This window comes from Ursus maritimus, unplaced genomic scaffold (genome assembly GCF_017311325.1).
Source record: "Ursus maritimus isolate PB19 unplaced genomic scaffold, ASM1731132v1 scaffold_21, whole genome shotgun sequence".
NCBI classification, from domain to species: domain Eukaryota; kingdom Metazoa; phylum Chordata; class Mammalia; order Carnivora; family Ursidae; genus Ursus; species Ursus maritimus.
This window is the reverse complement of record NW_024424564.1, coordinates 393,416-419,417: the sequence shown is the minus strand read 5'-3', so window position 1 is coordinate 419,417 and position 26,002 is coordinate 393,416. Positions and strand designations below refer to the sequence as shown.

The 26,002-nt window shown below is 50.2% G+C and overlaps 2 protein-coding genes across 6 annotated transcripts in view; both read right to left on the bottom strand.

Moving 5' to 3' along the window:
- The window catches only part of IKZF4 (IKAROS family zinc finger 4), a 22,535-nt gene extending 7,007 nt beyond the window's left edge, over positions 1–15,528 (bottom strand). For 2 of the 4 annotated variants that reach the window (XM_008712198.2, XM_008712171.2), the window contains exons 1-6: positions 15,489–15,528; positions 11,809–11,944; positions 11,603–11,653; positions 4,942–5,046; positions 3,657–3,917; positions 2,801–2,968 (exon numbers count right to left, since the gene is read on the bottom strand). In XM_008712198.2, coding sequence (XP_008710420.1) covers positions 2,801–2,968; positions 3,657–3,917; positions 4,942–5,046; positions 11,603–11,642 — 574 coding nt within the window. In that variant the 5' untranslated portion in view covers positions 11,643–11,653; positions 11,809–11,944; positions 15,489–15,528. Of the gene's footprint in view, positions 1–2,800; positions 2,969–3,656; positions 3,918–4,941; positions 5,047–6,322; positions 6,417–8,167; positions 8,313–11,602; positions 11,654–11,808; positions 11,945–15,488 lie in introns of those variants that run through there. The other 2 variants (XM_008712161.2, XM_040637121.1) reach the window with 2 other exon arrangements.
- A 4,275-nt stretch (positions 15,529–19,803) lies between these two features.
- Positions 19,804–25,981, bottom strand: SUOX (sulfite oxidase). Of its 2 annotated transcripts, none has more exons than XM_008712136.2 (4): positions 23,960–25,981; positions 22,388–22,444; positions 21,943–22,120; positions 19,804–21,704 (listed from the first exon to the last, which is right to left on the bottom strand). In XM_008712136.2, the coding sequence occupies exons 1-4, from the start codon at positions 24,091–24,093 to the stop codon at positions 20,295–20,297; spliced, it is 1,779 nt and encodes a 592-aa protein (XP_008710358.1). In that variant the 5' UTR covers positions 24,094–25,981; the 3' UTR covers positions 19,804–20,294. The 2 variants fall into 2 exon arrangements, with proteins under 2 accessions (XP_008710358.1, XP_008710368.1); XM_008712146.2 differs by lacking the exon at positions 23,960–25,981 and adding an exon at positions 23,212–23,230.
- Positions 25,982–26,002: the final 21 nt, after the last annotated feature.

The window sequence follows — 26,002 nt, the reverse complement described above, 5'->3', positions numbered from 1 at the left end:
GATTATATCTCTCTCTCTCTATATATATATATAGAGAGAGAGAGATTATATCTCAAATTTATTTGTGGGGGGAGAGAGTACAAGCAGGGGGAGTTGAAAGGTAGAGGGAGAGGGAGAAGCAGGCTTCCCACTGAGCAGGGAGCCCTACGGGGGGCTGGATCCCAGGACCCCAGGATCATGACCCAAGCCGAAGGCAGACACTTCACCGACTGAGGCACCCAGGCGCCCCGAGCATGAGACTCTCAATCTCTCTTGATCTCTGTGTCTCAGAGCCCCACGCTGGGTATAGGGATTAAAAAAGAAAAAAAAATATTTTTGTTTCTCCCAAAGAAAAGAAGTTGGGAAAACTGAGATAGATACTTCCTTTAAAGACAACTTTCTTTCTTTTCTCCTTTCTTCTTTCTTTCTTCTTTCTTTCTTTCTTTCTTTCTTTCTTTCTTTCTTTCTTTCTTTCTTTTTCTCTCCTTCCTTCCTTCCTTCCTTCCTTCCTTCCTTCCTTCCTTCCTTCCTTCCTTCTTAAAAATTTATTTATTTGAGAGAGAGTGAGTGGGGGAGAGGAAAAGGGGAAGCAGACTCCTCACTGAGCATGGAACCTGATATAGGGCTTGATCTCACCATCCTGAGATGACTTGAGCCAAAATCAAGAGTCGGAGGCTCAACCAACTGAGCCACCCAGGTGCCCCTAAAGACAACTTTTGGAAGGTGATATTTGTGATAGGAGAGAGAAAAGTGAGAGAACAAGGTATTGCATATCTTATCTTACATATCTTGGGACACCTGGGTGGCTCAGTCAGTTCAGATCTGCCTTTGGCTCAGGTCATGATCCCAGGATCCTGGGATCGAGTCCCACATCAGGTTCTCTGCTCGGTGGGGAGCCTGCTTCTCCCTCTGCCTGCCACTCCCCCCGCTTGTGCTCGCTCTCTCTCTCTCTCTGACAAATAAATAAAAATAAAACATCTTGGGCACCTGGGTGGGTCAGTTGGTTAAGCGTCTGCCTTTAGCTCACATCATGATCCTGGGGTCCTAGGATCGAGTCCCACACCTGGCTCCCTGCAGAGCAGGGAGCCTACTTCTCCCTCTCCCTCTGCCTTTCTCTCTCTCTCTGTCTCTCATGAATAAATAAAATCTTTTAAAAATACATATAAAAAAATAAAACATCTTATTTTATGTATTTTGTTACTGTCGAGCAGGGAGGCAGGAGAAGGTATCTCCACGAGGGTGGTAATTACTAGCCCCCGTCCCTATGCGTACAAACCTAAACTGGGTTCGGTTTAATCAATCTATGCCATTTTGACCTTGCTCTGTAAACCCTAGTCTTTGGGGGATGAGGGAATGCCATGGTCCCTCTCCACCCAAGACTTTTGGGGAAATGGTTTAACATTGGGAGAGGAACCCCTTTTTATAGTGTGGGTTATATAGAAAGCATCTCACAGAGCTGGAACCCAGTGGTATACCTGTGTCTAATTCTGTCCCTAATAATTTTCTATAGAACAACGTCCAAAATCTACCCTGCTGGCCTCATTGTTTCTGTTTCAACAATTCTAGCGACCAAGCCATCCTTGTTCCAAACCGGCAGGGGGAGCCGCCCCTTTTCTGAGGAAAAGGAGTGTGATTCTTTGGCACAGAACCTTAATGGGGGTCCAGGAAGGCTGTAGAGTAGCTCTGTGACCAGCAAATCTTTTTTTTCCTTTTTCCCCTCCAGAGCTTCAGTTTCCTTGTCAGCCAATTGAGGATAATGCCATCTACCTTGGAATGGTTTTGAGGATCATATGAGGAGACAAGCGAAATGCTTTGTAGATCATAAAGCCTGAATTGATGATCTTTCTCCCTGTTTCTCACCCAGCTCCAAGGTGAGAGAACCCAGAACAAGGTAGGTGGCTGGAGAAAGCGTGCTGAGGTGATCGCTCGGTCCCTTTAAATCCCAGCCCAAGAGAGTTTAGGAAAAGAGAAAAACAGCAAGGACAGATCCTACTAATTTTTTCCCCTCTGCCCTTCTTCCTGCCTTTTCCCAATCTTGAGCCCCTCCTCCCACCAGCTTGACTCCTGGTGTCTTCGCAAGGCCAGGCTTAAAACTTAGTAAGAGGCTTCAAGAACGCTATCTGCCCAGCTGATTCCGACAGATGTTGACTCCAACAGTCTTGGCTGGGGCTATGAAACCTGGGTAGTCCAGTCCCCTGGCCTGGATCCCAACGCTAACACTCTTGCGACTTGCTCTTGCCTCCGGGAAGGGGACAGCCTCTGGGGATGGGGGACAGAGGCTTTTCCTAGGCCTCCTTTCTTCCTTTGGAGTTCGGAGTCCCATGGATATTTTTAGGAACCAGTAGGAAGTAAAGGAGAGGACAGACGATAGTGGTCCAAGACCTCTGGTATCATGGAGGGAGGTGATGATAGTGATGGACGTGGGACCTCGAGCACATGGAAGTGTGAGGAAGGGTTTTTCTGGTGCTCAGAAGTATGGGGGGGGGATGGGGTACAGATGGTTCTGCCAGTAGTGTGAACTTTAAAAAACAAAGGGCGGGTGACTGTTAAGAGCCAAGAACATCACCCATGCTCCTTTAGCTCCAAGTCACAGAGTGTGGCAGATGTAATATACCTCATCAAAGAGTCCCCCAAATTCCCCATGGGGCCCTGCTGCCCAGACGAGGGGTTAGAGAGGCAGGGCCCTATCCGGTCTGTGGGGCTCTGCCCTCCTCCGTGACAGACACTGTAACTGCCCGAATCCAAGGGCGAAGTCACTGAGCTCTATTTCCTGGGGGTCCTGAGGCCCCACTCCTCCTTTCCCACGAGACAGGTCACTGACCCGAGTGTGTACGGAGGTGGCCGGTGAGCGCGTCCCGTCGGCGGCAGGCGTAGTTACAGAAGGGACATTTGAAAGGCTTCTCCCCGGAGTGCAGCTTGATGTGACGCAGCAGGTTTCCCTTCTGGGTGAAGGAGGCGCCGCACTGGTTGCAGTGGAAGGGCCTTTCACCTGCAAGAGAAACGGCACATCGGCACATCGCCGAGGACTGGGTGTGAGGAATTTTGAGGGTTGAACCCCCCCCCCGGAAGGTGCTCAGGACAATTTCGGAGGGGCAGGGCTGTGGCACGCACACAAAATTCCTCTTACTGAAGATCCCTCGGGCAGGCGGGCGCAGTCTTACCCTGGGAAGGTGTGCATCGGACACGAATGGTAGGGCCAGGGGCACCAGGCCTGGAACTCTGGGCCAAAGACCATTCACCCAAAACTGAGTCCTGTAACACCCACTCTGCCCAGGAGCCCAAAGCCTGAGAAAGCTGAGAAGAGGCTTTTGTTTTCCTTTTTTTGTTTTTGTTTGTTTGTTTGTGTGTTTAAATCTTGAGACCCGAGGGCCCGAATAATACCTTGGAGTCCCGTCCCTGTCGGACTCCAGGACCCTTCCTGAGGCTACGCCATCCTCTCCCTCACCTCCTGAGAAAAGTATCAGCTTTCCTTTATAACAAGCTGACGAAAAGCGCCAGAGAAGTATGAGCGCTGAGGGAATCCAAAGGTAACCCCCTCCTTTGTTTTTCCGCAGCTGGGAACTGTGCTGGGAGAGACCCTCCCCTTTCTGAGGCGACCCCGCTGTAGGCATGGCCTCCGGCACCCCTGCCGGTCCAGCCCAGCCCAGCAGCTCCTCCCGGACCCCCGGCTCACTCACCCGTGTGGCTGCGCTTATGCACCATGAGCACATTGGGTCCGATGCAGACCATGCCGCAGACATCACATTTGAGCTTGCCATTGGGCAGCCGGATGCCCCCAGGGGAGTGAGGCTCTGGCCCACTTCCATCACAGTAGCCCAGGGGCTCTGACAACGAGTCTTCCACGATCACACTGTCGTCCTTTTCCAGGAGCCTCTCATCCGGCCCCAGCAGTCTGCTTGACTCCTCATCGCTGTACATCTCCACCTTGATGGAGTTGGCTGGAGGGTGGGATGGTGTTTAGGACAGAAACAGGCAAAGGGGGGAACCTGCCCGCAAACCAGAATGGTACTCCTGATGTCCGGAAGGCTTTCTCCCAGCCCTGAGACACACAGGCTTTGAAAGAGGTCAACACCCTAGGTCTTCTGGGTGCTGATATGGTGGTCCTGCTGGGACCTGAAACAACCTTTTCCTCCTATCCCACTGCCCAGGCAAATAGGCTCTAAGAGAAAAAAGTTGGGGTACATGGGATGTCTTCTGTTCCACTGAGGAGAGGAGGAGGCTAAGGGGAGCCTTTTTCTCCACTCTGTTGTCATTAAGAAGGATGTCTGGCTTGGCCCTGGGCAGGAAGCCAACAAGTAACAGTGGCGGGAAAATGGTCCTAGGGAGACCAAAGAGACGGAGGGCTAAAGAGAGAGCAAAGAGAGCAGACATGGTTCATGCTATCCTCCCTCCCCATAAGACTGAACCCCTCTCTTTCTCCTCCATGAAAATCTGGAGAGGGGGATGGAGGAGGGAGGAGCCACTGAAGAGAAAGCTTTGGCTCCAGCTCTGACCTACATTCCTGGCTATTCCAACCATTTAGAGAATGTCACAGATCTAGGGCCAGCGAGAAGAAGCAGTCATGGGGACCCTATCCAGGCAGGAGAATGAGGGCCAGGAGGGGGAGGGGGCGTGTGATGAGGAGATCCCTCTCATCTCTGTTTCCTATCTGGCTCTACCTTGTGACCATTCCTATGTACTTGCTTCTCCAACTCCAGGATTTCTCTTTGGAGCCTTCACCTTAATCCCACCCATGCCTCTTTTCATTCTACCCTAGTCTGGCAGCAACTGCTCACTCTCCTCTCAGAAGTCAGGAAGACCCTAGATGCTGAGCTCCTTCCTGCTTTTAGAGGCTGTAAGCGAAAACCAGAGGGAGGCAGTGATGGGGAAATGGCTGCCCATGGCGGGTGAACTGAGGGCCAAACACAAACGGAGGCGCCTAGCGCCAGGGCAGGGCGGGCCAGGGCGGGAGGTTGCACTTACCACTAAGTGAGCGGCTGGGAGAAGAGTGCTGGCTGTTGGGGGTGCTCACCGAGGGCCCCACTGGGGCCCCGAGGAACTCCTTCTCCAGAGATGAGTCCCCGCTACCTTGGAGGAGAGAACAAGAGGACAGGTGAAGCTGCGGCTAGAGCCTTTTACCTTCCTTTGCCTCACCTCTTCAAAATTCTGGGACGTTTCACAAACATTCATCTCGTAGCCACGTACAAGGCAGCGTCGTATGCTCGGCACCATACCTTGTGCCCTCGTCAGCCTGGGTGCCCGGTGCGGACTTCTGCGAGCCCAATGGCTGCGTCTTGCCCACCCTACCTTTATCTAGGCCTGAGGGGAAGAGCATCACTGCCTGACGTCCACAGGAAGCAGGGCTGGGGCTGGGCGGGCCAGGGTGGAGAGGAAAATGGGGGCCTCAGGAGAGAGGCGGTTCAGGACAGACGTTCTTCCCTACTGTTCCTTTCCGGAGCCCCCAACACCAGGTTCGGGATCTGCAGGAAGGGCAGCTGGAATGGTCCCTGAATCTAATGATAATAATAGTAATCATAATGATAGCCGCTAACATTTATTGAGTGTTCACTTTGTGCCAGGCATGGTCCTCGTCACTTGAGACGAATTCTCTCATTTAACCTTCACAACGATCCGAGGAAGAAGGTGCCAATACCATCTTAATGTTGCAGATGAGAAAACTGAGGCATAAGAGAGGCTGTGTTACTTGTCCCCAGTCACATGGCTGGTAGAGGTGGAACGAGGACCGATCATACACTGTAAGCACCCGTGCCCTGAGCCACCACCTCCGCAGCCGGTGCGGGGTCACCGCTTTAGCAGAGGAAGGTGGGCCCATTAGACCTTCCGAAATCAGCACAAATTTGACTACTCTAGAAAGCCTCCTATCTGATATGATTCCAATCACAGATTTATTGATGTTCCCTTGGCAGTAAAATAATGTTTATTCTCAGTATGTTCATTGTTAACGTGTTGACAAATTGCTTTGTAAAAATGAGTTTTAAGAGTTTTGTATGTATCTTTAAAAATTAGTTAACATACATGAAAATATGAGTCACGTCCTTTTAAAAAAAATCCCTCCTCCCCACAATCTTCCGCACAAAATTATACGTGAAATAAAACACATGTAGGTAAACACACACATAGACACGGACACATATCACAGATGGAGATACACATAAAGAGAACATACCTACAGGGGTAAACACACCCACAGCCTCCTACATGAGCTGCTAGCGTGAACGTGCATGGATGTGTACACACAGCCTAAATATGGAACAGAGAAAGAGAGAGACACGAGCCCTAAAATTCATCCCTAAAGTCCACCTATTAGTACTTTACCCAGTTTCCCAGCTCTGCACATACTTACTTTCACAAAATAAAGATTCCATTATAAAATGGTTGGAGTCTTGGGCCTGAGGCAAGTAATCCGGAACACACCCTCCTGAGGGATCCCTCTCCAGCTTTGGTCAGTGGGAAGAAAACAACCACTCAGGACTTTGGGACCATTTCCCATTCATATCCTCTTCTAAAAGTCCCATTTCCCCCACTCTTTCCCATCAAAGCCTGAGGAAATTTATTCACTATCTACAGAAAATGCCTCATAGCTTGAAACTGAGTTGTCCCAGCTGGGGCTCTTCAGATGAGCCATGGTTATCTAGAAAAGTTGCCCGAGTCAGAACCACACACGTATCATGAAGTAAGCATCTCAGAGTTGAGGGTTGAGATAGGTAGACTCAGACCTAGTTTTAAAATACGTCCTTTAACTAAGTGGTAGGGTTTGCTATGGTTAAAGGGGCTAAAAGGGGTATCTCTTCGTTCCTTTTCAGACGTTAGTGCTGACTTGCCCTAAATCACTTGATGTTAGTAATGGGGGAAGAACTGGGCTCTGGGCCCTAGTGCTGAGTCCTTGACCCTAAAACAATGAGTGAACTTGCTGGAAATCCATCTCTAGTCCCAACCTATCAGGCTGAGACTGCTTCTTGGAGCCAGAGGCTTGATACACGGGGGAAAATATGCCTAAAGGGATATTTAGGGGCATTAAGGGGAAAACATCCTTTGTGCCTTTCCTTATTAAAGCCTGGGAACAGGAGGAAGAGCAGGTGTCCCCAGGGCCACACTAGTAGTTCGAGAGGCTCTTTGATGCCATTGCCCTCCCTGGGGAAAATGGGTGCAAGTCTGCTTTTATGGGGCTAATACATAAAAATGAATCTGTTTCAGGGGCCAGAAAGGCTTTATGGGGACCCAGGGATTTTGAGTTTTAGCCGGAGGGTGAAGGGGCCTAGAGACAAGATTTAGGAAGTTCAGCAGTTCCTCTGTCAGTCCCAGAAACCCCAAGGAGGGAACTTCAAATGCCTGGGACTCCCAAGAAATCCCAGACTGTCAAAGCCAAGAATTAAGGCCACTCTCAGGTCTCAGAAATTTTCTTGGTCAAAGTCATCATAGATTGGCTGAACCCCCAGAGGGTAAAGCCAAATCATGAGGTTGACATCAGAGGAACAAGTAGGTGGGTCCAGGGCAGCAAAGGAGGAGGGAGAGAGAGGAAACAGGGCAATGTCCCAGGAGCTGACTGTGTTTCACAGGCTGATGGAGACTAGCCCTCCACTCCTGCTGCCCTTCCTTGATCCTTTCAAAGAGTGGCTGCCTCTGGGAAACAGCCATGAGGTCCGAGAACCTCCACACTTCTCTGCTCTCATCCTAACTGCTTTCCCTTTCTTGACCATGGGCTCCGGGGTGGCAGGATGCTAACCTGCTAGCAGGGAACAGTGGGTACAGGAGCGAAGAAAGACGCCCATCCCCAGCTCTATTGTGGGGAAGAGGCTCAGGCCCCTCAGATCTCTGTTCCAGGGTGAGGCGTCTGCTGCCAAGGCTCCTCTTTACCTCGATTCTATTACCCATTCCCACCCAGGCCTGTCTCGGCATTTCACCCGGGGCAGCGCTACATCTGTCCCCAAGGCCTAATCAAGATGTCACCACAAGCTCCCCCTGTCCAAGTCGCAGTCTTTGCTTAGCAACACCAAACACCCTTCCCATCCTCCGCAAGTGTAGGGAGGAACGCCCCCTCCCCCGCCACACACACACACACACACACACACACACACACACAGCCCCCATCCTCTCCCTCTCCTCAGGCTTGGGAGTTGTTACTGAATTGGCTCCCTAGCCCCGGCAACCCCCCTTCCCCCTCCACTAGCCACCTTCTGCCTGAACTTACATTATCCTTCCCTTGCCGGTGAGACCCTGGGGTGCGAACGCGGCCGCCGCCTTGGAAACGGCGAGGGAGTGCGGGTGGTGTGTGCATGTCTGCGTCTCGGTGGCAGGCAGGGGTGAGCCCAGCCACTCACCTTCCAGGAAGCGTGGATTCCTGGAAGTGAGGGGAACCGCCGTCATTTCGCAGGCAGCGGCACGGTGAGCAGGGGCCCACGGCTGCAGCCAGCAAGAAGAGCTCAGCCCAGGGTGTATGTGTGTGAGAGAGAGTGTGTGTGTATGTGTGTGTGTGCGTGTGTATGAGAGAGGGAGAGGGAGAGAGAGAGGGAGAGGGAGAGAGGGAGAGCGCAAGCGAGCGCACGCTTGGATGTGCTTGGGGAGGGGGCTGGAGAGAATGTATATGTGTGTCTGGTGGGGGGGGGGATGCTAGGCTACAGCATCCCTTTCCCAAGCCAGTAAAGGGTTGGGGGTGGGGGGTGTGCACAGGGAGGGGGAGGCAGATGCCGTTGCCCTCGTGCCCAGCAGACAAAGAGGAACTGCACAACAAATGCCTGAGAGAGGCAAGAGTGTGTGTAAGAGAGAGAGAGAGAGATGGATGGGCCCTCGAGGTGGGAGGGAGAAAGGGGGGCCCCCAGGGAAGGCCCAATCCTCTGCCAGCTGGGGAAGCCAAGGCCCCAGAGGTCATGGGGCCCAGGACATGGGGCAGCTTCAAGGCTCTCCGATCGTCAGAAAGCCCCTCCCCCACAAAACTCAGGCACTCAGATTCCCTCCTTTCCCTCCTCCTCCAGGAGGGAGGTCGCTCTCTAGATCTGGGGACTGACAGCCCCCTCCTTCTCAGCAGCCAGAAGACCCAGCAGTCTGGTCTCAGGCTAGTGTTGCTCTGTGGCCCTGAGGCTTTTCAAATCCCGGGCAAAATCCCGGTATAGTCTCCCCACCTCCGCTCCCCTCCCTTCCAGTGCCCCTGGGGCCCAGCAGCCGACAGCCCTGGATGAATCCGCCTTCTATCAAGACAAGGCCTCTGCTCCCTTCCCTTCCAGAGGAGCTGCTCACTGACGTGCTGACCTACTTTGGAGACTAGATTTTCTGATTCCAAGAATTTAGGGGTGGGAGGGGCTGTGAAACTTTGGGCTGCCTACCCCTGGATCCTTTCTAAGGTTCCCTTAAACATTTCACAGTCCCAGAAAACTTGTGACAAGCGCTGCTCAATTAATTGCATGAGCTGGGTTTGAGCCACTCAGTTTCCCCTGAAAGGTAGAGAATGGAGGTGGGGAGAGAATCTGTGTGGTACAAGTTAATAGACTCCTTCTCTTTCTTCTCTCAAGACCCCAGGAGGGAGTGACCTGCACCTTTAGAAAGAGACAAGGGGAGACAGGATAGATTTTCTGGATTGGGTTCTGTGAGGTGGGAAAATCTCTTTGAAGAACAAGAGAGCTACCCCCTTCATCACGTGGCCAGGTGAGCGAAGGCCACCGGGTGTGGAGACAGAAGAGCTGTGATGACCCTGAAGGGCCGCAGTGTGTTTTAGGAGGGGTGCACACAGGAGCCTTTCCCACTGCTTGCATACTGGCCCAGGAGAGACGCCCCTTACGCCCCTCACGTGGACTGTCTCAGCCAGGCCCAGTCGTGCACGGGCTACTTTTCAGAACTAATTTTAGCCCTACCTTGGTTTTCCCTTTTCCCATTCTCTAAGGTCGTCTGGCATCTCGAATTCTCAAAACACAGGTGAGGGGTTTCTGGCCTCCCCTTTCATTCAAAAAACCATCCTGTGCAGAGGCTTCTCTTATCTCAGAAATGTCAAACTGCTGAAAGCAGGGCAAACTTGGTTTCACAACACAGTGAAGCAAACACCCTAAGCGGTTTTCCTCTAATCAACATTCTCCAGAGACAGAGCTCCACGGGATATTTCCCCAGCCACCGTCTCAGTTTCTCACCTACCTACATTAGGACAGGGACTGGTTGTTACCCGTCTACTGTTCCCCAGCAATAAAACAGGGTCCTGAGTGTGGTTGTTGCTCAGTGGTGGGTACTGAGTAGGCTTCACTGAGCAGGAGCAAGAAGGACTGGCTGGTTCCTTAGAAGGGCCATGGCTTTCGTGCCAATTAATCTCTTTCAGTTAAATCAGTCCACTTGATCCCTGTCACTCATGTGGCAGGTGTCAAATGCCTTTACCCATTCCAGCTCCTTCCCTCCTTAAATGAGAAAGGGGTCAGAGTCAGTGTCTTACCTTACCTTACCCAGCTGTTGCCAATGACTCTTATATGTGTGTCTGACCCATCTTGCTGTCATCCTTTGAATGTGCCCATAATTCCATTGGTCCCACTCCAGGGTAAAAAAATAAGCTATAGGTCATTTCTACAGTGGTGCTTGGATTTCTGAGGGACATCCTCATGATGTCAAAACCGAATTCTGACTTCCCTTACCTTTTATAATCATTTTCTGCCCTGACATTCTAATGGTCCAAAAAATGATTCCTTCTGTCTTAGAGACAAATTCTGTCTTAAGCCCTTCTCTACACCCTCAGAGTGGGAGCCAGATAAAGGTCCTCGTTTCTTTTCACCCTGTTAAACTCTGAGAAGACCCCGATTACTTTTGTATCTCTAGAAGCCATTCATACTCTCTCTTCTGCCTCAGTAAGAGTATTTGGCAGGTATGCAAAGCCCCAGCATGTTATGACCGAGGAAAAGGACTGGGGGAACCGAGAACCGGGCTCTATATCTCTCTTTCAAAGGCTCTATGTTGTTAGCCCACTGGCTGAATTCAGCCCACGGACAAATTTGGCTTGCTCCATGGAACATTTTTTAAAATATTGAGTCATTATTCTAAAGTGGAGACATTTCACATAAAATCTGGATTCCTGACTTCTCTCAAAAAATTGGAAGTTTTGGCTACACCGGATACACGTTCTGGCATGATGATGACAGGTGGACGCCGAGGAGCTGTTGCTCCTTGAGGTAGGTCATGTGTGCTCTAGTACATGACAGTCCCCACATTCTCTTCTGCATGTTAGCCTAACCTCATTCACTCATTTACAGGCCCACCTGCCCCTACAGACCTTTGAGGTTTGGAACCCTGCTCCACTCTTTACCTGGCTGGGACAGAATATCATGTTTGGCTGGTGACCTCAGGGTATAGGAGAAGGACCCACATCTTCCTTCTATCTCTTTGCTTTAAATCCTTCCTCTCTAATAGTGTCCACTCGTATTCCCCTCCTATTCCCTTCCACTTCCCTTATCCCCACGAAGTCTGGGAAGAGAATCTCTATTTAGGGAATATAAAATGACCAAAGTAGGTGCACACCACCAAGCACTCCCAAGTGTGAGTGGCAGCTCTGTGACTGGGGCACCTGAGGTCCTGGGCTAGGGTGAAGGCTGGACTCCACTCTGCTCCACAGGCGAGTGGCTGCTCCCAGCCCCTGACAGACAGAATGCACAAGAGGGCATACCAGACATATAGGAGCGGCCATTGCAGTCTTCTATGTCCATCTTAGAGTCTGCTGAAAGAGAAAATAGCTGTGATTAGAAGCCAGGTCTGGGAAGGGAGGAGGTTTCTCTCTAACATCTGGAATTAGCAAGTTTGCTCCAACCCTATCCTAAAGAAGAAAAACCTCCTACTTGGTCCTGATGAGAAAGACAATGTACCCCGACTTACAAACCCCAGGGTCTCCTCCAACCCACAACTTCTGCAGGCTTCCCCAGCCTCTGGAGTGGAAACACTGTCTTACTCCGGAGGGGTCCCGGTTGTGCCGTTCTGAGAGTAGACCCTCCTCCTGCAGGTGGAGCTGATGCTGTGGGAAAGGAGACGGGTTACAGCCCCGCCTTCTGGAGGCGAAGAAACCAGCCCCACAGAAGTTCTATACCTTAAGGATGGGGTAGTAATGAAAGGAAGAAGCTGGATTCTCTCTCAAGGGATTCTTTTTGGGTGTGTAGGGGAGGGAGGGGGACAGGAAAGTAGAAGATGGAGAGCAGCCCACCTCAGATTCAGCGCGGAGTCCTCTACTGAAGGTCTGATAAACAAATTAAACCTTTAAGGGGCTTCTCCCTACCTTCTTGTCAATTACTTCACTATGTTTATTTTTTTTAAAAGGCGGAAGCCTGAATTTAAAATGCAGGTTAGTCTATTTAAGAGAAGCGAGCAGTAATTGGCAGTAGAGTATTAAACAATTCAAGAACTGAGAACAATTAAAAGTGATAATTTGTTCCAATGAATTATCTCCTTAGGAGCCTGTGGGAGGAGGAAAAAAAATCTCTTTGGTCGAAATTTACATACCTCCAAAATTGATTTCACCAGTCAACTAATGAAAAATAAATACTCCAGGGGCAGATTTGGGGGCACAAGAGTGGGGCAGGGGAACAGCCTGAACTGCCACCGGGATTCCTGGTCTCTTCAAAGGATCGCTCTAAGGCAGATGGATGAAGATTTGGTTTGCTTGTAACACTGTACTGTTAGAGGCAAGGGCGGAGGATTCTGGAGGATGCACGGGGGTGGGGGGGGTATCTATTATCCTGTCTCCCGCCCCCCAGGTCATTCTTGTGCTGAGAGACATCATATTCTTCTGAAAACTCTCAACAGAAAGCCTGAAACATGGGCTTTCCTTCACTTCACAAAGCAGCTGTGCCTTAGATTTCATTAGAGAGCCCAAGTCTCATGCAGGAAGCCCAGGTGTGGAAGAAAAAATTATATAAATTTATTTTCAGCTCTTCTTTTCTTCACATCCTCCCTGGGATAGACTGAGCTTTGGGATCAGACTGCTAGACCAAGCCACAATAATGAGTGGTTCCTTGAAGGTTCCCTTAGGGGTAATGATTAGAAGAGCCCAAGTCCACAGTGGTTAGCAAACTCATACCCTCTGGAACTAGCCACACAACTTGTGGTGGGCAGAGATTCAAAGAATGAGGAAGGGTGGTCTGGTACTCATGGGGCTCCTTTCATTTCCAAATCATTAGCTCCATAATTGCCTTTTGGGATTTTTCAAAACTGCAAAGCTAAGATGCCACATGTGACTTCCCTTCACACACACATACACACCCCTGTGCAGGAGAAGCAAGGGTGAGCAAGATTTCCTCCATTTTCTGCTTGGAGAAACTGAGGCTCAGAGCAGTTAAGTGACTTGTCTCAGGGTTCATGGTGAGACTGGAACAAGAACACAGGTCTCCCGCCACTCTGAGCTGTGCTCTTCCCATTAAACCACCCTGTTTCCTTTCAAAAGCCAGAATACTCAAGGCCTTCGTGGATCGTCTTGCTTTTCCCCTATTCTAACATCAATTAAGGCATCTTTTCCTTTGGTGTGACCCCTGTGGGAGTGGGGTCTGTTACTTAAAAAGAAGAACAAGTTGAGCAGGCTCTAAGGGGAGAAATATGCTAATGTAATGTGTGTGTGAGAGAACACAGATGAACCAGGGGCTAGATAAGCACTAGGTAGGCAGAGCAGTTGAAGCATAGCATTCAGCTAGCACTGGCTCAGGAAGTGCATCTCATTCTTGGACACCTGCCCAAATGGTCCCAAAACAATTTCCAGAAGAGTCTGAAGGAGTTGTTTTCTGAGTTGGACTTTGTTCCTAGCAGTAAACTGAGCTCTTCTGCTTCTTAATTGCTCTTAACAGGTGCTCCATGACACATCTTGGGCAAAATCAGCGTTTGGCTGCCTCTAACAGGTCCAAATGCCAAGTTGGTAACCCTGGAAGTGCGAGGGGACTGACATTCTGCTGTTCCCGATCGTGGTATTCTGAGAGCCAGGAGCAAATCAGTAGACGTACTTCACTGTTTGTTCAAGTCTCCAGGCAGCACATCCCTCCCAACCTTCCCACACCCCGCCCCTCAAAGCACCTCCTCCCCTGCCGGCCAGGCAGGCAGATCTTAGTGTCTCCTTAGAGGAACTGGGTCAAATTAGGCACTGCCAATTGGAGACATACCGCAGGGGGGAGGAAGTATAAAAAGAGAGAAGTTAGTTACACAAGACAGGTTTGGCTCAAAGATCTTGGAAAGAAACTGGCTTTATAGCAACATAGGCATCATTCAGTGATGGAGGTAGGCACATATGTACTGTAAATTCAGTTCACTGAGCTGAATACAAAGCAACTAGAAATAGCTAGTCTCCCAATTCAAAAGGAAGTGTCTCTGTGAGGAGGGAGGAAAGGTTGGTCATTGTAACCTCCAGAGACAAAGATTTTCTTCCCTGTTCTTCTGAATCCACTTGGCACTGTAACAAGAGTCCTCTATAGCCCTGGCTTTCTCCCATCAGCACAATATCGCTTTTGAACAGGAATGGGCAGGAATGGACATTCCTTCTAGACAGAAGATTTCCCACCACACTTCCTGACAAGCCACACGTCACGAGCAAGCCCAGGTCTGACTTGTAAGGGCAGGTCAGGCATCGGCTACCACCCCAACTTCCCAGCTCCACAAAAACATCCCCAAGCTTTCACTCTTAGGGGACAAAAATGTCAGAAAGTCAAGTTCGCTGTATGTAGTGGCTCTGGAAGCCTGAAATAAGATGGACATCACAAGTATTTAAAGCTCTTCAAATCCTCTAAAGAATCCTGTTTGATCCAGTGACACTCCAAAATTGGAATTTAAAATGCACTCCATGTGGTCTAGTGGGTAGAAAGGATATCGTTGGGAGAGAGAGTGGAGGTGGAGAGAGTGGCAAGGATCCGGGCCACCCTTTTGGTTATTGTTCCGAACTGCAGCAGGGAGAAGCAGACATTTTGTCCCTGGTCTCCCTTAGGACCTGGGACCTGAAGCGGAGTGCAGTGGTTATTAACGAGACAGAACTTCCCACCTGCCTGGGAGTGAGTAGTTCAGGTACTACAAGTAAACCAAACCCACAGCATCGTCCGCTCTTGTTTGTACCGTCGGGAACGGAATGAAACCAGCAGAACGGCTGGTTCTGCTGTCTGTTAGGGCTTTGCATAATTGGGGAGGGGAAAGAGCTAAATGATTGAGGGAGGCGCTGGAAGGAGGCATTGTCTGCAGCCTGACGGACTACATGCCCCTTTCCGGGAAACAGACCTTGACGTCCAGCAGTCTGCGGCTCTGCGATCATCTTTAGGGCCAACCTAGTGACCTCTGACGGAAACCTACCAACCTTTTCTCAGCTCGTGTGTCTGTCTTTACAGCAGAAAGATCTGACTTGTTTTTTCACCAGGCTGTAGATGGTGACCCTCTGTCTACGTATAATACAGATGAAGACAGCTCGGCTTCATTACCCAAGTGCTTGAGGAGCAGTGCTGAGGGAAAGAATTCTCAAGTTATCCTAGGAATGGCCAGTCTCTAAAATAAGAAGGGGTAGGAGCTGGAAACATAACACCTGGGCAGTGGGAAAATATCACCTCATTGTCTCCTTTTAGATCTCAGATGGACGCATCTTTTCTCTCGTTCTTTGCGACTCCCTGTCCTCCCCATGTAGACTGCGGAAGAGAGAGAAGGCTAAGGTTTATGGGTGGGAGGAGAAACAATTCTACCCCTCCCATGTCTCATCTTGGGACTTTAGGAACTAAGGAAAGGGCCAAACTAAACAGTTTAAATCACTAGGTATGATGCACATGAGATAATACTCTCTGGTTTTTCTTTATATACCCTGGAGTATTTGAGCCCTGTGTTTATATAGAAAGGCCCCACAAAGTCACTGCTATTCAGCCGTGTGTTTGGGCAGGGGTGGGGGAAGTAGGGCAGCAGAATTCAATTTGAATTTTATAATAATTAGTTTTGAAGCCAAAGACGCCCCCAAACAAAGTTAACTCTATCAAGTGAGGTTTGAAAATACACGGAAGTCCCAATGAACTATTCCGACTGGGGTAGGGTAGCCAAAAGGAGGAAGAGCCAGGAACCATTGCCTTTGGTGGCAGTCCTGACCGGAAGTCTCTAATGCATGCTAATCAAAAGGGTTCACTGTTGTTTGGGCCGGAAAGACGTTTCTGGGCTCCTCTACTAACATAGACTGTTGCCGTGACAATCCAATTTAGTAAGTCTCTCTTCATGTGGAGGGCCTGGGGCAGGGATGTTGTAGGACCTGGGGAATCTTTGGAGCTAGAATGGAGCTGAGAGATGATCTCCAATCTCTTGGTTTTGAACAGAAAAAGAAATTAAGCTGAATCACCCATCTGGTTAGTGACAGAATTAAGACAAATAGAACCCACTACAGTACGAAGTTAAATCTTGCCACAGTGGGAAGGTTTGGGGTCACCGTGCTTACCTTCTTTCTCGGGTGTTGAAATGAACAATTTGGGGGTCTGCATCTTAGTGACTTAAATCCTTGAACTAGAAGCACAGGTTTATGGGTGGGAGGAGAAATAGTCCTCTCCATCCCATGTCTCTTTTTTGAGAATCTGAGCCTGAGGAAAATGCCAACCTAGACGCTCACTAGGTCTCTTTAAGGTAGAAACAGGGCTCTTTGACCCAAGGATTTACACCAGCATATGTATTCCAGCAGAGTCTATAAGGTTGATGCTATTCCCACTGGTGGGGTGGGAGGGGACAGGCCATTCATATCAGCACTATCCTTTCTTAGATGCTTTCGTCAGATAAACCTTGAAGCAGTCTCCCTGTTTCCAATACCGAATCCACAATTCTTCTGAGAAAAGGAGGCAAATCAAACAGCTTGGAATTCAGAGCCTTCTTCAGGCAGGGTCAAGAGACCAATAAAAAGAGGGAGTCCCTCTGCTTATAGCATTGTCTACACTCACAGCAATCCACACTCTTATTTGTTCCGCTAGGGTAAAATAAGCCTAGAAATACCTGCCCAACAACAACTTATCTTAATTTTTTTCCTTGGTTATCTTGTGTGTATGTTGAGGGAAGAAAGATGGCCAGTTTGGGAGAAAATAATTCCTTTGTGGGTGTTAGTGGGAGGTAAAAGGCGGGATAACGTTCCTCCCACGATGGGAAGTACAAGCTGCAGATTTAAACTAAGGGAAAATAAAGAAGAAACGCTCAGTTGCATTTTCACTGGAAAAAAGTCAGGACTTCTTTCTCAGCCAAGTCCCAAAACGTGCCTTACCCTTAACCTACTAAGAGGAAGGGGATTGCCCAGAAGCTACAACTGAACTAACTGCGCTCAGTGGGCAAGGAAGACATTATATTTTGTGCTTGAGCCATCAGCCTCTGTTGACTAGGGCAAGACATAATTCTCAGCCTGCCAAATTGAGGGCAGTTCCCACCACCCTGGGACCCAGCCCAGAAGCTCCAATGAGACCTATCCTGCTTCCCAATGGCAACACTATTTTCTTCTTTCAAGACTTTATTTTTATCTCATGAGCCACTCTTCTGACTATTTTCACGACCCAGGGAAATCTGGATTCTCCGGCTTTAGGTTGTTGTAGGGAAGGCTGAAGTCCCCCACACCACAAAGCAAGATTCACTGACCTACTGACAGACCCAGGAAGAGATGTGGGATTCCCAGCTAGGTATTGTCACATACTCCCACCAAATAAGAAGCTACATTTTCAAAGATTGTTTGATTTGGCCTTGTCCTGGTTTTATCCTCAGAATCTGAGTTATCTTAAGTGGAAATATTGTAGGTAGTCAGACACCTTTCCAAGAATATAAACATGTACCTCACACAGGTAAAGTGAACGAGTAGTAGTAAGGGGAAAGCAAGAGACCTCAACAGACTTCTGCTTGGCCATGATGGTGGAAGGCCTACAGCTGACATATGAGCAAATCAGGAACTCTCTAAGCTCACAACTGATGCTTTGAGGGCTCAGGCGGGTAGACTGGGACACAGGTGGAGCTATGAAACATATAGGTGGGGGGATCTATAGGAGTCACAACAGTTGACAGTTTTGCTTATGAGAGAAGGGACTGAAGCCAAAGATGTGCAAAACTTGACACAATGTGGTTGGTAATGCATCAGATCTTCCTGGAAGCAGAGTTAGTAAATTCTTACCTTGAAGAGAGAAATGGGTACCTTTTTCCTAAACATCTCGTATCTAAAGATCTGTGTTCCATTAAACTCCCGACTGTCTCCAGACAGGACCAATCACAAATAAAAAAAATTTTAAAAGCATAGACAGCAAACAAAAATTCCCAAAGTGAAAATCTACAACTCTAGCAGACAAGGGGTAAGAAAATAACTGGGGATGGGGCTGTGTGAGGAGGTCCACGGAGGCCTATTTTAGCTTATAACTGCTTCCCGAGTCTGTCTCTCCCTAGAGTTGTCAGCCCCAGGGCTTCCTCTGTTACAGTTCTTTCTTAGGACTCGTATGCAGTGAATCTCTTCCTTCCCGGGAGGGAACCTGAGAACCCTACATGGTTCCCTAGACAGCACTTTCCACTTCCACTCTAAGTTTCCTCTCTACTACGTTTCTCCTATTCTGCTCATTGCCTCCCAGATTTCCCCACCTAGGCCTATGTCCTTCTCTCTAACCTTCTCGACAAAACCCCCGAGTCCCTTGCTCTTTTGCCCAGGTACTCCCTCTACTTCTCCTTTCTGCACTCTGTCTGTTCTACCCCAGCCGTACCCCACTGAGGAGCCTCGCGCACCCAGCTCCTGGCTGTCCTCGGTCCTCTGCACTGACCCCGTCTCCCGCCTTTTTAGGACCCCTTGACTCTCCGTTACCTTCCCTTAAACCTTAAGCGTCGCGCCAACCTCCCCCACCACCCGGGCCAGCTTCCTCCCCTTGAGCCACAGCCCAGGAGCCTACACCCTCTTCCCGCCAGGCCCCCGCCCCCGTCTCCCCTCACTTCACGCCCAAGCCCCTCAGGCCCCGCCCCCGGCTGCCGAGGCCCCGCCCACAGCGCTTCGCCCAAGCCCCGCCCCTCACTCACCTGAGGCAGCTCCGCGCGCGCGCAGGCTAGGGGGGTGTGGGAGAGGGGACGGTATTGGGGAAGAGGGGGGCGGGGCAGCGGGGGTCCCCCACTCTGGCCCGGGCGGCCCAGTGCGGGGGCAGTGGGGTCACTAAGGCGGTGGCAACCGGGCCGGACCCGGGACCCGGGCGCTCAGCGGCGGCGGCGGCTCCATCTCCATCAGCGGCTTCACCTGAGGAGGGACCGGCCCCCCCCATCAAACCCCCCCCATCACAGCCGTCCCCCCTCCCCCGAACAACTTCCGGTCCCACTACCAGGCGACAGGCGGCGTGGCCGAACACCGAGCGTCCCCAAGCCGGGGAGACTGCTGGGGAAAAGGGAAAAGAGCTAGGGGAGAGTAGCCGAGCGCCGAAAGATTCAAGTCGGAGAGGCGCGGTCGCGTGCGGAGGGTAACTCAATGACTGCCCCTTCATCTGCATCTGATTTGCAAACTAGGTGCCCATTGGACACCCCCACGTGCCCTGGCACATATGCCCCTAGTGCCAAGTTTTGCCTGCCCCTACTAAGAGAATACTGTTTTTAACATATCTTAGCATTCTTTGCCTTTCCTGCCAAGTGTAGGAATGGGGAGGGCGGGGAGGAGCTTAATAATGTCAATTTACAAAATCTCTCTTGGAGGTATTCTGAGGTCAGTCATCTAAGCAACGCTACGGATGCTGGCCAACCTCAGAGAAGGAACTCCCACTTCTTGACGTCCCTGCACCAGCTTGCCTTCTCTCTTCCCTCCACCTGGTTTTGGATTATCTCACTACATATCCCAGTACCCACCTCCCCCCTGCAACATGCTCAGGCTCCAGCCTCAAAAAGTCCCAAGAGTCATTATCTTTTTTCAGAGTTGTAGGCTTAAACACTTTATTGATGTATTTAGAAAAGTGGAACTCTACAGGGGCAGGATTTCACCCCTCACAACCCCTGGCAACCCCGAAAGTCCGTAGAAAGTTGTACACACACTTTTCTTACACATATCTGCACACATTCTCTGAAGACTCCAAGAAGAAAAGCAAAATAAGTGGTAACATACATTAGAAGAGGAGGTACGGTAGGAAGAGAAGAATGCTTGTTTACAGAATTTTCCCCCTTCTAGCCCCCTGCTCCAACAGCTCTCAGCTCCTGGCACAATAGGAGTTATGTAACATAGTGTCAAAGGAGAGCTGGTGCTTGCATGGAAATGTGCAATGTGTGTATCTGTGTGGTTTAGGAAGGCATAGTACAGGGTTGTGATCCAAGAAGATGATGAAAGGAAAGGTTCTTCTATGGTAACAAGGGAAAAGATGGGTATGGAAAGGGGTTGAGAAAATGATTCTGGGAGTAGGTAATTCCATTTCACCTTCTCATGGGGTGACACGGACGTGGACACGGTGCCAGGCATTGCTGAGCACACCTCGCAGGTTCCAGATTGGGGCCACTGTGTCTGGTTGCACATTGTAGCTGTCATCTACAGCCTTACAAACAATGTTCAATTCCTTTTTCCCGGCTGGCACAGGGGCTTGTAGCTGCCATAGCCTCCAGGCCCAGGCCTTCCGGGGACGCTGTTCCTCTCCATCCAGCTCGGCCACCTGCCAGGTTAGGCCCCCATCCAGAGACACATCCACCCTGACCACAGCCCTCCCACCACCACTCCATGCATAGCCTTTGATAGTCACCTCCCCTGATTGTACCGTCTCCCCATCCTTGGGCTCTGTGATGGCCGACTGGACAGGAAGTTCCTGAATAGATGGAGCTGAGTCAAAATCTACTATGTCCCAGTCCACAGATGGAGAGAAGCCTTTGTAATCCCGCCGTTGCCAGTGACTGTAACTTTCCTCTGGCTCCACACTCACTTTGCCCAGCCATTTGACATGGCGGGCACCCACCACACCAGGAACCACCACCCGCACAGGGAAGCCATGGTCACGAGGCAGAGGCTGCCCATTCATCTCATATGCCAGCAGGACCTCAGCTTCGGGGTCCATGGCCCGAGCCAGAGGGATGGATGCTCCGTAGGCAGTCCCTGTGGGGTCTGAGTCCAGTCCCTCAAAGCAGACATGGGCCTCAGTTCCACAGAGTTGGTGACCAGCCTTGGCTAACACATCACAGAGACGTGCCCCAGCCCAGCGTGCAGTGCTAATGGCCCCTGTATTCCACTCCAGACCTTTTACTTCTTTGATCCGAGTCATCTCAGAGCGTCGATTGCCGGCACACTGAAGAGTGACTGTGATCTCGTGCTTGGGGAACTGGTACAAGTCATCCAGGGATAGGCACAGTGACTGGCCCCCAGGTGGCCCTACTACATGCAGGCGATAGGTTTCTGGGTCCAGGTTAGGTACAGGCAGATGGTTCCGGGTGAAGAAGATAGGGTTAGGTGTGATATAGTTTTCTGTCAGCAGTTCAGGGGGGGGCTCTGCATTAAAGGGGCGCTGGCTATTGACCTTCAGGGCTGGGTGACGTACAGGATCATCAGCATAAGGGTCAGAGGTCTTCACGGTGGAGGGCGCCGTGTCTTCAGGGCTCAGCTCCCCGACTTTGTACTGAGCCAGTATCTCACGCACATGGGGCTGGTCATGAACGGCATAGAGGGCCCAGAAGGGCTCTAGGGGACCCCCTGCTGCTAACATCAGCTTTGACGGCCCCCCTGGGTGTAGGTCCACAAATTCTGTAACATCAAACACCTCACAGCCCAGAGTCACCCAGATCCTAGTCTCAGGGCTGCTGTGAGATCTCACTTCCTCTCTTGTGTATATGTGTGGTGACTTCTCAGCAGCCTGCAGGCAGGGCAGGGGTAAGGCAAAAATAAACATAAATAGTAAGAGGGAATCACTCTAGCTCACCCTGACCCAATCCATAAAGTCATGGCCACTGTGAAACAGAGGTAGCAGACTCCACCTTTACTCTGCAGGAAGATAGTATCACCATGGGCTCTGTGTTAGTAGCCTGGGTTGGCTGGGTAGCTTACTAGGGGCCCTCTGTTCTGACAGTGAAGTCCCTTCCTTCCCTACTTACCCTGCACCGGTGGTCATGATAGGCCAACACTGCACCCAGGCCTAGCAGAGTCCCCATGACTCTCCATCCCCTAGTGCTGGAGTTATCACCAGAGAAGGCAAGGCTGGGGCACTGGGGCTGAAGTGAATCATTTGTAGAGCAGGCCCGAATGCAGAGCCTTGAAGGGACTGACTGGAGCCTGGAAGAGAGAGAGATCTTAGTAGCACAGTTCCGATCATATGAAAGAGATAGTGAAAGCCTGGGGTTTACCAGGTTGGCTAGTAGTTCCTTCAGCTGGGACTTTGTTTGTCCAGGGATGGGTGGGGCAAATGGGTGAGTTATGGCTTTCCCTTTCCTCCCTGGTAGCCACAATCTCAACTATCTTATCTGGTAGGTAAAACATCAAAAAGATACTGGAGGTGGGAGATATGGGCTAGGAGACGAGTTCTAGGATTGGATGGTCTACCTGCAGGCCTGTCGGAGTCGTGGGATCACAGCCCTGTGCAGCAGCATTGTGGCAGACCTGTGGGAAAAAGATTCTAGGATCAAGATAGGGAGTTCTGGAAGGGGATGACATTAGGGCAACTTGAGGAAACTGGTAGAAGGAAGACACAGAGACAGTAAACAGGGAGCTCCCTGGGCAAATGAGACTTCTTCTGTGGTAATGGGGCCAAAGGATGGGAATGTGTGTGTGTGTGTGGGGGGGGTGTCCAAATGGGTCTTTAGAGAAAACCTAAAGGACTTCAGAGAGACTGTGCTGACAGGATGGAAGGGAATGGGGCCGGAGGGAGAAGGTTGGCCTTCTAGAATCACTTATCTCCCATCCTCCATTCTTTGTCCACTACAGGGAACAGTGTTCAGGGCCAAGGGTCTAAAGGACAGAAGCCAAAATATCTACAGCCCAGTTTGCTGGTTTCTTATTTCCAAAGTCAGTACAGGACGACTGAGGGGCAAACTAACTTAGACAGGGACAAAAAGGTGAAAAAAGGTAGTGGTAGCCTAATGGGTTGAATGAGCTCAGATTCTGGAGTCGAACTGTTTTGGGTTTGTGAAACCGGCCTTGCCGTTAACCAGTCCCATTGCCTGGGCAAGATACCAAGACTCTCAGAACTGCGTCCTCATCTATGAAATGAGATCTACCTAGCAGAGTAGCTGTGAGGAGCAAACAAGTAATAACGTTGTCTTTGAAAGCCTTTCAGTCCCCTCCTTTCCTTTTTCAACCCAGGGTCGGACAAAAGAAAATAGAACCCAGCTGGGAACTGGACCCCAACCCAGGGTCCCCGCCCCTACCTTGTCTATGCCATTCTTGTGAACTCAGCAAACTGGAAAGTTAATGGCCACAGTGTCAGGGGATGGGCTAGAGAAGTAATTTTTCCACTCTGCCCTGCAAGCAGTTCCTTCCTCAGAGCACTGAGCAGATCACTGACCCCATCACTGACCCCAGGAATGCCAAAATAGAGAAGAGTGACAAAAGCCCCAATTGCTGGTGAAATGCTGAAGAAGGGGGCACGCAGGGAAACTGCGAGGGCAATACGAGAGGAGCAGAATCTGCATTTTACCTCTGGGCCATGGGATCCTCCCTCTCCCTCCCACCTGCCCTCAAAGCCAGCAGCCCACTTGTAATAGCCAGGCTGGAGTGCTGCAAGTAGGGCTGACTTATAGGTGAATTGGTCAGCCCAGTGTCCCAGGTTTGGGAGAAGCAACCTTCTGCTCCCAAACAGATGCCGCACCCCTCGGCATAAGGGTCAGAGGTCAGGTGGCCCCTCACTCCCCAGGGGCACTTTAGGTAGGAGGATACATCCCGCTCCAGAGCACAAGCACCCAGTCCCATGCCACTGCACAGCTGCTGGCACAAGTGTCTCGTAGCAACATACCGCGCCCCCAGGAGCAGCTGGGCAGCGGGAGTGGAGGCGGTACTGGCAGTTTTTGTTCGAACCCACGGGGTTCGGAGCACTCCCGGGTCCCAAGGCTCCGGCCATCGCCCAGGTTACCAGCCCTTCCTCCACCTCTTCCCTCTCCCAGCCCCCAACCCCCTTACCAGGTCCGGCGTCTCCTTGGCGGCTGATTACCCGCCAGGCTCCAGAAGACTGCTGGCAAAGGGGCGGGGCCAGCACCGTGACGTCGGTCCGGAGTGAGGGACCACTTTCGTGTCTCGGCTCGTCCCCCAGCCATTGGCTGACCGCGGCCGCCTCCCAGCTGCTGTGCCCGCCTCCTGAGGCTGAGGCAGGCGGGGCGCCACGAGGGCTCGGAGCTAAGACTGGCAGTTTTTTGTTTCTATCCCCGCTCCACAAAGAATGGGACCCTCACTGTTGTCAGGAACCGAGCAATGGAAGGTGACGAGGACTCCAAAGGTTGGGCTGAAGGTGGGAAGTTTTGAGATGTCCCCGCCCTGCCCCTACAGCTGAGACACAAGGTGCGTTCACTGAAGAGGCCTCAAATCCAGCCGGCTTTCTCCTGGCGGTGAGCTCCGCCTCTACCCTGTTTTTGACAAACGTCTGTGTTGCAACTACAACAGCCCTGTTTGTCTTTTAGTGAAAACAAGGTCAAACGCTCAATTCTCTTATACCCAACAGGAGCAGAAATGAAGCCTAAATAGTGGTTCAAAGACTCTGAGATCCCTTGGACTTGTTTTCTTCCTAAATTATGGAACCAACAATAGCCATTTTTTTTCTTAGTTAAATCAATTAAAAAATCATTGGTCATAACGAGAGCAATAACATTTTAACACCTCAAAGTAGGAAGATTATAATCGCTCATAATCTGAGAGTAGAGAGCACTAAAACGTGTGCAATTAGCCTTTATCTCTTGGTGCCAGACTGAAAACTTACTGTTTTTGGCTGGCTGTGAACCTGGGGCAAACGTATCCACACTGCCCTCTAGAGTTCAGAAGGTTGAACCACAACCTTACTTTAAGTGAAGGTCTTCATCTTTAATTTTGGAAGATCACTTCCGCTCTTTCTGTTCTCCTAAAGTGAACTACAGCTTTTACCAGAAATCAAGGAACCTTGAAGGGAGTACTAAGAGATAGAAGGAAAGGGGAATTGGCAGGGAAAAGGTGATTTTGGCCCAGAGGTTTCTGGAAATAGAAAGAATTCCAACTCAGCTGTGTTCAATTAAATCTTTGGAGAGGTGTGATATCCAACCTATCCTACCAGCCTTGAAAAACAGGCTCAGCCCAAGGATACAGAGAAATCAGTTAGGGACATTCTGTAGCCACAGGATAAGACTTCTCCCTAATAACAGTGTCACCTTGTGTGCCCCACACATACTTCACATAATTGACCTTTAAACCTCAACTTTTCTTCATTTTACAGAAGAAAAAACTGAGGCAGAGAGCAGCTAAGTAACTTGATCAAGGCCAGTTGGTAAACTGGCAGATGGGACTGCAATGCCAGCTCTGTTTGACACCAGTCCTCTTTCCTGTCCTTCTGCAGCCATACCAATCTTTCTCCGTATCATTCTCCCCCATCCACCTCCACTTAGACTGTGATGGACTGAAGGGTTTCAAGTACAGTAGCAAACAAGAGCAGATCTAGGAGAAATTTTCCTGTTGAGGGAGAAGCCACATGATCACTTAAAAACACAAATTTAATGATTTCTTTAACCTTCTTTAGGTCATGGACCCCTCTGAGATACTAACAATGCAATGCACCCTTTCCCTGGAGAAATGCACATAAACTTTTGCATAATACTTCAAAGAATTCACAAATACCACCTCTCCCTCCAGTCTCATCAGTTGTCTGCCCAGAGATCCATAGAAACCCCCCTCCCCCACCAATATATATTCCATTAAGAGGCCTACAAAAATAAGCTAGGTCGGATTTGATGAGCTCTCTAGTGGCCTGGGAATAGGAGTTTAACAGCAATAAAGCGAGTATTTTCCAAATTGGGCTATGTCATTATTCAAGAAAAGATTAAAGGGAATAAGGAAATACCAAGATGTAGGAGAGGGTGTGTGTCTGATTCAATAAAACATTGGATGGCCTTTCTTCCAAATTTCTTGTACCAGACAAATAGCAAAAAAAAGAAAAAAAAAAAAGAAAAAAAAAGGATAAAAAAGAAAAAAAGAAGGAAAAAAAGA